The following is a 12268-nucleotide window of genomic DNA, read 5'->3' on the forward strand; positions in this document are numbered from 1 at the left end:
TTTTCTTACTCGATATCTAATATCATGTCTCACGAGTCACGAGTAACGAACGATTTGGTACTTCTATTATCTCTGTATTATTTGGGTTCAAAACGATGATAAAAGTGAAGTACTATTTTTCTTGCTACTTTAACAAAATATTGTAAAAGTCCAAAATGCAAACACAATTTGACTAGGTCAAAATGTTAGTATCCTTCCAAAATGAAGAATAACCGTCAAACACCCTTCCTTTTGGAGAAAACTGTGCTTTCAACTTCATTGTTACACTTCAAACTTACTTGTCTGATTCAACAAGCAGACAAACTATTGCTTACTGTTCCGAGCAGACTAAATTGCTATTATAAAATTGAAAGATGAATGAAAAGGAAACCAAACAACACGCCTTCTTCACTCCACATAACCTAAACTGATTTTGACAGCTGAGAACTATCACCATTTTGTGGCTCGTTTATACTTTGTGCAGGTCGACGACCCTTGTCAGGACCACCGATGACACCCCAAACCTCAAATTGTCTCTGTCGAGCTCGTGCTCTCTCTTTCTCTTCCTCGGATTTTGTTGAGAAACAATATGGACATGAAACCGCGTACTCAAACTCAGGGGATTCCATATCAGCATCACTCACTGGTTGCTTGCACCCATAACAGAGTTTGAAAGTGCCTTGGGCTAACCCATGATCCACCGACACTCTCTTATCAAAGACAAAGCATTCTCCCTCCCATAAACTCTCCGGTTGTGGAACTTCCTCCAGATATTTTAGTATCCCCCCTCTCAAATGATAAACCTGGATAATTATCAAATGTTTTAATGACTAAGTCAAAGAAACCTTGAGGAAGGAATTGGCATTAACAGCAATGACTTGATAGCTTGTTCAAATATTTGGCAGAAACACCTATGTGAAGCAACCAACATTTTTATCTTTAGCCTATTCCTGCTAACTAATCACATGCATCATGAATATAATCTACAAAATTCATTTCGTTCACTAACGCATTGAACAACAAAAGAGCTCCAACAATGACACCCAAGCGACATCTGTTTTGCTCATCGGAAACTTCACAAAACCCCCTAAGACTCAAAGTATTAGACAAAATATTCAATGCATCTATATTATGGGCGATATATTAATCTAGCACATCACTTCATAAATCTATATTAATCTAGTATTCAATGCATCTATATTCCCATGTTACCCACAGTAATATCTCAAACAAAGAATTCCAAAGGAAGACTGCATTTTGTGTGACAGAAGGGTAAAAAAACTTAATCAATAAGAAATAGTGATGTGATGTCATTTTAACTTAATTTCTTAAACATGATCTGATTGGTCCCCATAATTGTGGTTCATTTGAGGAATGGAGGGACTATCAAATCCCACAAGATGTCCATAATACAACCTGTGGTACCACCAGGTCTATATGTTAGCTTCTTTACTCATATGAGCTCTCCCAAATGAGCCAAGAAATAGCATTGGTTGTGCCATGCACATTCTAAAACCGGTTGTATGATAGAAATTACTGCAAAATCTTGCTAATCCCCCACCCACCCCACCTGAAAATAGATTTTTACCCCTAAAAGTTGACATGCGGAGCTTATGCAAAGAGGATAAGTGCATTTAAGTTCTATTGTGATCTTTAATACGTATATAAAGGGAAAAACAGTGAGAACAAATTTGCAAGGAGTCATTACCTCTTTGAAACCCTTACTTAAGAGATAACTAGAAGCTTTCTCGCACCGAATCCCACCAGTGCAATACATGGCAACCCGAGGTGGAGACTTACATCCTTCAGTTTCCTCTTTGCTTTCACTTCTATTGTTTTCCTGCACCTCCTGTGATGGAAGGCTGTCTGTACCGGCCAGTTGAAAACTATCTTCCACCCAAGAAGGAAATTCTCTAAATGCCGTTGTACAAGGATCAATTGCTCCTTTGAATTTTCCGATTCTGGTTTCATAGGAGTTGCGAACGTCGATGACCACCTAAGTTAAATCAAAGATGAGTTCATAAAGCATGTCTGTAATAATACTTCCAAGTACAGTAAAACCAAACTTTGTTTTACCAGTCATTATTCTACCTACAAGAAGGTTGATGAGTTGTTCATATATCCTTTCTTCAAAAGATAAATTCTAGCTATGAAAAGGGAAAGAGGGCTTTGACAAATTCTAAGATGGTATTTGACCAAGCAATGAAGTTACGTTTCATTCTACCAAAAACTGTAAGTGCACCTGAAATACATAGGGCTCAGACAGTAACATACTCAACTGAATGTCCATCAATTCTGCTGATTTGATACAGAGTAAAACTCAAATTCAATAAATAAGAAAATTTTGAAGAGATGTTTATAACTTTATACTACTAATCCCTTCCAAGGAGAGATGCAAATCCTAAATTTTGTTTTATTGTTTGATTAAGAGCAAGATAGGAATCGTTTTTGGTTGGTTCTTTCTTTTATACCGGGCAACTAAAGAAAACCACTAATCAGAATTTTATAAGAATTAAAAAGCATGTAACAGATCAGGATGCTTCTAGCATATCCTTAACACAAAATTCAACACACTCTTAAGCAAACCAAGAGTGTGAAATTCAGTTTTCTGAATATGGATTTGATTTCACTTAATTTTGACACTGAAGCGACCACTCTAGAATCATTTAAAATCAGGATACCTGCAGGCTGCAGCAAATCCTGCTCATTGAATTTGACTAATTTAAGTGGATGCAGAGGATGATATTCATTTTCTGAATATGGAATAACTGAAATAGACAATTCCAATTCCACACAAGAGAAAGAAAAACCCATAGCACATTAGCATATCATCCATATGTTAGACAAACAGTTGCTGGAATATCTATCTTACCGTGTTTGGATCGCTGATCAATGCATTCCACTCTTTAGGACTAATGTAGGTTCCAACTCTCTCTGTAGGAGAAACACTGGGCATTCCAAGAGACACTATCTGCTAATACGTGAACACAGATGTAAAACAACAAAGCATAGTAATAGTAACAACTAACAAGGACATAAGAAACAATTCAACGCATATGCATTTAGAAGATTACCTCTTTCTTTAGCTTGACCCTAACATGATCCCATCGAAAGGGTGCGTCTTCTCCGGCTCCAACAGGAGATTTGCTAGTATGTCCATGGTGTATTTCTTCATCTTCGGGAGTCACCGGTGACTCAATCTGCCTTAGGCCCTTCAGACGGTCATCTGATTGAATAAATTCAAGAACACGTTCTACGGCTTTGCGGATACCACATATGCTCCCATTGATTCCTTCTGGTGCAAGAATGATACCACCTGAAACACGCTGAACATTATCAGACAGTGAGACAGGCAAGGCATGAATAATGTTAATTTGTGCTGCTTAGACATTAGACTAAAAAAGTAAAATGAAATGCAGCAGTGAAAAAAGGCACTTGGACACCCACCAATAATGCATTATAAAAAATCAACTTGATAATTGTAAGAATTGAAATGATATTTGTTGGACTGGTACACAAGATTTATATGGGCTCACAGCCAAATAGCATTTAGTCTTGGATGAAACTCAAGGTTATTTAGTAGCTAATCGAGAACAAAAATACCAGAAACTGAAAGAGTAAGTAACAAGGAGGACAAGATGGTAGATGGTTAATGCAAGCAAGCCTCATAAAGAAGTCGAATGGTTTAAAGCTAAAGCAGAATTGTAACAATGTTCGAATAAAGTAAGGTTTCTTATCACTTGAGACCTTATTTGGACATACTGGCCTTATCTAAAGTTATCTGAGCTAACTGGCACGTACCTAAATTATAACTTCTATAGTTCTATTGTAGTTTTGAAGTGAATATATTATCCCTTATCTAAACTTATTTTTCCTAAATAAAATTTGAAGGTGAAAGGCCTGAAGGTGGGTACAGTACCGAGGGAATCGTATCTTGAAAGAAATCAAGGCTTTAACTCCCAGCACTATAACACACTGCAGGTATGCATGATGCACAACAAACTAAAGACAGGAATGAACTGAATGGTCAGAGACTAAAACGTAACGATGGCAGGAACCACGTATTCTGAATTACATAATTTACTCATTTGAAATGCCTTAATGGCCTGTTTGGGAACCTAGATTTCATTTGAAACTCTGGATTTAGCCCAATTCACTTGTTTGGAAACACTTAGAATTTGGAATTGGATTTGGGACAAATCCAACCCTTAAAGAAAAAAAAGCCATTTTTGAGAATTTGAAATACCACTTGAAAGGTTGTCATTTCAATTCCACATGACTCTTTGTTTCACGGATCTCACCCCTCTCTCTCCTCCTTGCTCAATTTCCTAACTTTTTTTCTCTCTCCTCTCTCAAACCCACCACCATCTCCTCAACCGCCATTCCACCACCTCTTTTGCAATCAACCACCGCATCATCACAACCACCATCACCTTCACAATGACCACCTCCATGAGCCGCCTCCTCCCTACGATCGTTGGCATATTCTCTGCCATATCCTTCTAGTAATTTCTCCATCTTTCTCTCTCATGTTCATCACATAGCTAATCATGCTACTCAAATTAATCACCTAATTCTGCTTCAATTAACACCTACTTAAGCACAAAATTTTCAAATTCACTAGTCTTTGCTGGCATAAGAATTGGGGGAGGAGAGAGAATGGCGTGCAATTAATGTTTGCAAGAGAATCATATTGTAATTGAATTTTTTAATTAATGTCTGGAAGAGAATCACATTGCAGGAAGAAAATGATGTTTTGTGGAAACAAAGGAGATCAAATTGTTGATGTATCAATATAAATTAGTTGATTATTTTTGTTTGTTTTTATTTTTTTGGCAAGGATTTTTGTTGTTGTTAAATTGAATTATACAAGAAATAACTGGTTCATGTATTCAATTATGAATTTGGAATTCCATAGTTTCCAAACACCAAGTGAATTTGAAATGATCATTTGAAATTCCTAGTTTTTCCCAAACAGGAGTATTCGGAATTGAATTTCAATAGTTTGAAATACAGATTTGAAATGACTCATTTCAAATGAAATGGTAGTATCCAAACACTACCTAAAAGAACTATCATATATTTCACAAACACTTCATGAATGAGAGCTTGACCCATGGACTTGAGCACCAAACCTGATCCTAAAAGCTTCTTCTCCAGGCCATTTCCAACATGTATTTTGGTATTAGTTGAAAACTAGCAATTAATGTTATAGCACTTACTCATCTAATGAACATTGAGATTCACCTGAGTACCTGGTCATGATGAATTGATGTTTAGAGAAGTTAAGTGAAGAGATAGAGACATAGTCAAATAAGTTGCAAGGAGAAACTAAGGTGGAACTCGTGGAAGGGACGATACATGAAGGATTCTCAAAACAAAGAACAATTTGAAATCTCCTTAGATAAAGTAAAGGGGCCAGTGGCATTCAACCTCTTACTATGTTTGTGAAAAATTGCTCAAAATAGCAAAGTAAACCATACTCACTATGGGCAGTCTAGAGCCAACGAAACAGAGCTGAAGACTATATGAACAAAAACGAACAAAAAAAAATTTAAAACAAAACATAAACTTTCAATATCATACTTGCTGGAGATCCATAACAAAATACCCCCTCCGTCCCTTAATACTCGCACCGGTCAAACCGGTGCGGAGTTTAAGACACTTGAATAGACTTATTAATTTAATGGTTGGTAGTTGATAGTGTGGTATGTTTTTAATATAGTTAATGGGAAATGTGTAAGGGGATAGTGGGGGTGTGAATTTTTAAATGATTTTTTGTAGGGAGTGGGTTAGTAGGTAAGTGTGAGAAAAAATATAATATTGGTAAAAAAAATCTATTTATAGAAGCGGTGAAGGACGGCCCGAAAAGGAAAGCGGTGCGAGTATTAAAGGACGGAGGGAGTATTGACATTATATTTCCAGCTCTTTTAAAATCAATCTATAATTTTGAAGAAAATATTCAGGTTGGGAAAGAAAGGCCTAGGGTGCGATAGATATGCCACCGTGGCTCCCAAATCAGGAGCAACAAAAGTATGAATTAGGTATGATTCAAATTTTACACCCAAGTGGTAAGGCCGTCGATTTTCCCATTCGACCGCAGTTAATACCAAAATATTCAAGTGTTCTATATCACAACATAGAGCAACTTTTTGGAAATGTAAGGCAAAAAAAATGATTGTTCACCCATGTTCTTTCTCATATCTTCTGACGTCCATATCAAACAATATCAATAACATTGCGATTACATCAAATGTTCTACAGAAATAATCCACATTCTTCACAAGTTAGTAACAACACTCGCTTGTGAATTGTTTTGCTGGGTAAGCAATCCAAATTTAAGAGGTATTCACTAGCACAAAATTCTCCAGTAAATTTGAAAACAAGACCAAAACTTTTTGTATCAATTTCCCACCGTTTTCTAGTTCTGCATCCCAGCGTTAAGAACCAAACGTCAGACTATGCTATCTGCTGCTTCTTATCTACGTTTGTCCAATCAAAGATTCAATAGAAATAACCTCTCTACACGCAGATTTTTGAAGTCCGCTTACACCTAAAATATTCTGTTTCCCATCCAAAGCCCTTGAATGACAAACTGGTGTAGCAGCTTTTCCCTAAACCTAAACTGTAATACTTACAGAGCACCATCAATAATTCAATATTAAAGATTCAAAAACAACAATCACATGGGAGTGTTTCCCTCCTTTCACCACAACCTACCTCTGATTTTCTTACTCAGCTCAAGAAGTAAAAACGACTCCTCTGATTGAACATTGAACTACAGTTTTACTTAGCATTTAGCAACCTGACTAGATTCTGGAATTCGGATGTATCGCTACCCCCAGGCCCCCATTGAACATCGATAATATACCCAAATTCATGATTGAACCCAATACTTTGCTGTAACTTTTCATACTAATTGCTATAATTTGAGGATATTCCATTCCCCTCAACTCACTCACCACCGCTGCTCTTTCTTTCGTTTCCCCCAATAAAGAGCCAAAGAGGCAAAGTCTACAAGAAATTGCAACACACAATGAAAATTGGCTTTCAAAGAATTGAAAAACCCATAACAGCTCATTTGGTAGCCGGCCATAAATGGTGCCGATGGGAATGAATTTATATGTAAATTTATAAGGAAAATCAACATTCATTCCCATGGTAATGCTACTTAACTCAAAATTATCTATTTTTCTTCATAAATTTTCATTACCATCCATTACTATTTAGGGAGGGTATTGGGTGGGAATGCAAATTTATGAAGAAAAACAACATGTTTGAGATAGGTTTCATTACCAAGGACATTAAAATGTTATTTTTCTTGCCAAATAACACTTAGATTTATTCCCACTTCCACCATTTATGGCCGGCTACCAAACGGGCAGTAAATGTATTAAGGTAATACAAACAATACATTGCACAGCCTAAAAACTACATGCAGTTTACGATAACACAATGAGTCCAATACTAATACCAACATTATGCCCCAATTTGTGCCAAAAATCTAAAAGGAAAAATTAAGTCATACTATGATTCATATCTGCGGGAAACTTGAAATGCTGAATGTTCGACATACAATATCAAAATGGAATATAGCGAAAACCCCTAAAATTGATAGCAAAAGCGAAAAAAAAATCAAATTCAGGAAATTAGGATTAGAATTACCAATTCCTCACAGAGCTGCTTGATGGGGTTGCGGAAATCGGCGTGGTCAGGGAAATCGGCGAACTTGTAAAAGGAGACGACGACAAGCTGGGAAGCAGGCTCTACAGAGTCAACAGCGGCGAGTTCCGAGTTGAAAGAACCGGCGGCGGAGAAGCATTTGGGTGAGGCGGCGAAGGAGAGAGGCACGGAAGGAGAGGGTTGTTGTGCGGTGACGGTGGTGGTGGGTTTCATGGCGGCGAGGTGCGCAGAAGAAGAAAAGGGGGTTAGTATGGTGGGTTTAAAGGCGTAAAAAGGGAGTAGTGCAGCTGCTACTGCAGTTCTAGTGGTGTAATATCTCAGCATAGGATGGGATTGCATTGCATTGATGCTCTACCAAATTACTCTCTTCTTCTCTACTCTCTACTCCTCTATCAAAGCCAAAGGAGATGCAATTTGGAGATTATAATTTTTGTTAACTTTTTTTTAATGGAAGTCTATGGATGGTGTATTGGTGTGACATTATCAATAATCATTTTAGAGGGGGCTTATTATTTATATTATTCAAAATTGCCCCACTGTTTACTTATACAAAAGGTCTTGCGCGCACAAGGTGTACAATAAATTTATTGTACACCAAGATAACTTTAACCTAGTGTTGATTAACTTTTATATTAGTAAAAAAATTTGATAGATAAATATTTTAAAGGGTTAAATGATTAATTTTATACATTATTAGGTATTTTGAAAAAATAAGTTTTACTAAAATGAAAAAATTTATCACTGAAAAATAGATAACTTTTATATATATATGCTTAACTTTTAAGCATTTTAAGTTAACTTTTACTCCGGTGTACAATATTTATTGTACACCCATTGTAAATAAGAATTTGTGTTACTTATATACCCTCCTTTATTTACTCCCTTGTTTACCTCTTACCTTCCCACTTAAAAGTTGACCACCACCGGCCAGCACCGCCGGCCAAGACCATCGGTCAGCACCACTGGCCACCACCGCCACCACCACATCGCCGGCCAAAAAATGCCTAGTAATGTTTACATGGCCGTGTCTATAGGTGAAACTTCAAATTCACAAGAAGTATTTTTTTTTGTCCGGAAAAAATTTCAGAAACTTATGCATTTTTAGCTTGTACCATGGTACAAACTTATAAGTTTTTAGCTTCGACCATGGTATTGACTTAAGCATTTTAAGCTCCTGTCATGGTACGAGCTTAAAATTCATAAGCCCGTACCATGGTCGGAGCAAAAAATTCATAATTCTCTAATTTTTTTTTCCCGAGTAGATTAAATCAAATTCAACAACAAATCAAAACCTTAAATAATATAGACTTATGCATACTAAGCTCACACCATGGCGTAGACTTATGAATTTTAAGCTCCTAACTACGACTTCCATAATTCCAATATTCCATTGTACTTCATAAAGTTTGTTTGGGCTCCCAATTAACTATCAATTGGGTCACTAAGTCCAAAGCCCAATGGCTCAATACAGCAACATCAAACCCACAAACACTACATTCCAAAAAGGCTATTCAGCCGTCAATCAAGGCCCAAGGCCCACTTGCAATAAATGACCTAAGGGGATTTGTTGTACAAATACTATAAATAAGCCGCCAGGGCTCACATACCAAGGTACGTCCAATTTATCGCCTTAAGACTACTCTTCTAGAGAACTTCTCTCTAGAATCCGAGCATCGTTCTTACTTAGGCATCGGAGGGGCTTTCCTCGGAAACACCCCCGAGGCTAGTAACTTATCTATTGTGCAGGTGAATTCGGACACGACATATTCAAGCTAGCAAGATCTTCAACACACACGAAAGGGCCTTCATTCGAAGCCCATTGTTTCATCCACTTCAATACCGGAACAATTTGGCGCAGTCTGTGGGGAAGAACACTTGAAAGCTTCGAAAAACACTCCACTTTTCACGTAAAAAATGGAAATTCCCAACAATGACAACCAGGTGGGAGATGTCCTTGTCCAAACGGATTCGGAATCCGATGGAGGAGAACAGCTGCACTCAGTGGCGAGATCGCAACTACCAAGGGCCACCGCCACAACTAGCAGACCACTCCCTTCTCGAGAAGAGCTCGATGCGGCCATGACCATCATGCAGAACTTCCTCTTCAACGAGAAAGAACAAGCCCAGGTGTAGACACCTACTTTTGTCCCCGTTCCCGCAAGGGAAAGGTTCGATGATGAAAGCATAAAAACTCCACTTGACAACGCATCTCCTATAAAATAAACGAATCTCGATTCCCCATTTCATTTCACCCGAAACCTGCTATTTAGGGAAACCTGCTAAAAATAGTAACTGCCGTAAAAGGAAGCGTCTAAAAGTGGCAAATCATAAAAGATAGAAACCTGTCAGAATTAGGTGTTGCATTCCAACATAAATCCTAAACGAGATAGAAAACCGCGAGAATCCTATTCCTAATAGGATTCGGAAATAGGAGTTACGTATTAATTAAAATCCTAACGAGCCTAGAGTTCGTAACGGGCCCAGACGCATTCCGTCATAAAATTGATACGCGCTAAAAGACTCGAATTAATCTCAAACTCTACGGATTTTAGGAATCCGAATCTGACTAAACAAAACTGCCCAGACCCTATTTTCAACGCCTGGCTCTGGGCGTCGAAATCTTCGGCGCCCACGCCTGGGCGCTGAAAATACCTGGGTACGTCTCTTTTCCTAATTCTTTGTGGATTAGAACTCTGCAATTCTATCTTTCCACGAACTCTTCCCTATAAATAGGCCCCTAGTTTCGACGTAAAATAACAACACATAACTATATTCTAAGCATTGACTCTAAACCCCTTAGCCTAAGCCTCTCGCTGCGAAACTGTTCACGCGTTCTGTCGCAATCGATCCATAAATCGAACAGAACGTATCCTGTCCCATAATTGAGATTCGTTAAATAAAAAGGAGAAATATCAAAGTCAAAGTGGTTAATTTTCTGAGAACCGTGACGCACCTCTCAAGGGTGCGTCGTAATGTGTCCCTTTTCGATGATTTAACTACTTTCCTCGCCCTTTTTATGAACTGTTAAACTAACCCAATCTGATTGTTCTATCACGCCTAACAAATATGATATTTTTGGGAAATCGGATTATCATGCTAGGTCCCTTAATGCTATTTAAATCAGATAATCACGATCGAATTAGTATTATATGTTACATATTGTTAAAATCAACTCAGAATAGTTTAATAGTTAACGCATGTCCCTTCAATTATTTATGCTGAGCTAGTAAGGATATCCTGCCTCTGGAGTTATCGACGAGCGAATTACTCCTCTCGGTAGTTACAGTCCCCCGAACCCTCAATCTCTACCTTGCGGGTGTATATTGAGAGATCCCCACACCAGGGATCACAAGGGAACCTACGGCCGTCGTGGTCAAACATAATTGCACTCCCTTTATGTCACGATAACCGGGTTTTGTCAGTTTTTCTCATTGTCGTTAAAAACTGAATGGCGACTCCTATATTACTAGTCAATTGGGTGTATACTCATAGGAAATCCAATTACACTTGATTGAATAAAAAGAATCGTCACACCCACGAGGGACAAGGTCACGCATTAGCCTCGCGCTTTTTCGACCCCCTCACAGTGGCGACTCCACTGGGGATAGTGAAGGAAATACTCGTGCTTGTAGGTAATCAAAATAGCCGAAGGGTGAAACAATCCTACCCCGCGTTTATTTCCCCATCAAGTTGGGACGACCTGAAAATCAGCATATTAATGTGAACGGGCAGAACATCATAACGAATCTCGACTGCCTCGGGAGTTGGGACTAAGGATACCTTTTTTCGCCAATAGGGGGGTGCATACGCCGCGCATGTTTCCCACTCGGTACTTGTGCAGGTAGTACACCTATCCCGAACCCAATCGCTCGCCCATTAGGTCCCTCTCGCCTGCATGCCCCCTTGGCTTGCACTTGCGGGTTGGCCTCTTGAGCGAAATTCGTCTGTTGAAGACACTACCTCGACCGGGGCATGTGTTGGATCTACGATAGAAGCGGTACCAAGCCAGGCGCAGATAAACTACCCATAGAAGCCTATCATAAACTACGTGGCATATTTAATTTTCAAATCCATGTTTGTAATGTAGTTATGTGTAGCGAAATATGTGATTGTGTGTGACAAACTATCCTAGAAAACCAACGACCTTAAAAACTGCCCAAACATTCATAGACTAATTTGCCAAAGAGTTATACCGAAACACGTGTTCTGCAAACCCGAATGATCGCCACGAAATAAGCGACGCTCGGGATGGCCTGTAACGAATCCCACAAAACGCTGCCACGCGTAAAGGACGTTATTAGGCAAGCACGCAAATCGAAGTCGCATAAACAAAAGACAGAAAACGAGAACCAGCCAGGGACGCATTTTCAACGCCCCTGGCTGGGCGCCAGAATTTCTCACGCCCCTAGCTGGGCGCTGAAGTTGCTGCTTGGCCTTCTGGTCAGGCGCATCAGCTTCGGTGCCCGCACGAAAGGAAAATACGTAGCAAAGAATGTTCATAAAAAAGAATTGCTACGAGGGCATAAGAAAAGCACTCGATTTCAAAAGCGACTCACGAAAGATTAATAACTCTTTGTGTCGTTGTTAGGCCTCCTACGACGGCAAT

The 12268-nt window shown here is 38.8% G+C and overlaps 1 protein-coding gene across 1 annotated transcript; it reads right to left on the reverse strand.

Moving 5' to 3' along the window:
• Window positions 1-140: 140 nt before the first annotated feature.
• Window positions 141-8122, reverse strand: LOC110778907 (rhodanese-like domain-containing protein 7). Its single transcript, XM_021983446.2, has 5 exons — window positions 7645-8122; window positions 3054-3305; window positions 2852-2950; window positions 1688-1975; window positions 141-782 (listed from the first exon to the last, which is right to left on the reverse strand). Exons 1-5 carry the CDS (start codon window positions 7999-8001, stop codon window positions 402-404), a joined length of 1377 nt encoding a protein of 458 aa, XP_021839138.2. The 5' UTR covers window positions 8002-8122; the 3' UTR covers window positions 141-401.
• Between the last annotated feature and the right edge of the window lie 4146 nt (window positions 8123-12268).

This window comes from Spinacia oleracea, chromosome 1, assembly GCF_020520425.1.
Source record: "Spinacia oleracea cultivar Varoflay chromosome 1, BTI_SOV_V1, whole genome shotgun sequence".
NCBI classification, from domain to species: domain Eukaryota; kingdom Viridiplantae; phylum Streptophyta; class Magnoliopsida; order Caryophyllales; family Amaranthaceae; genus Spinacia; species Spinacia oleracea.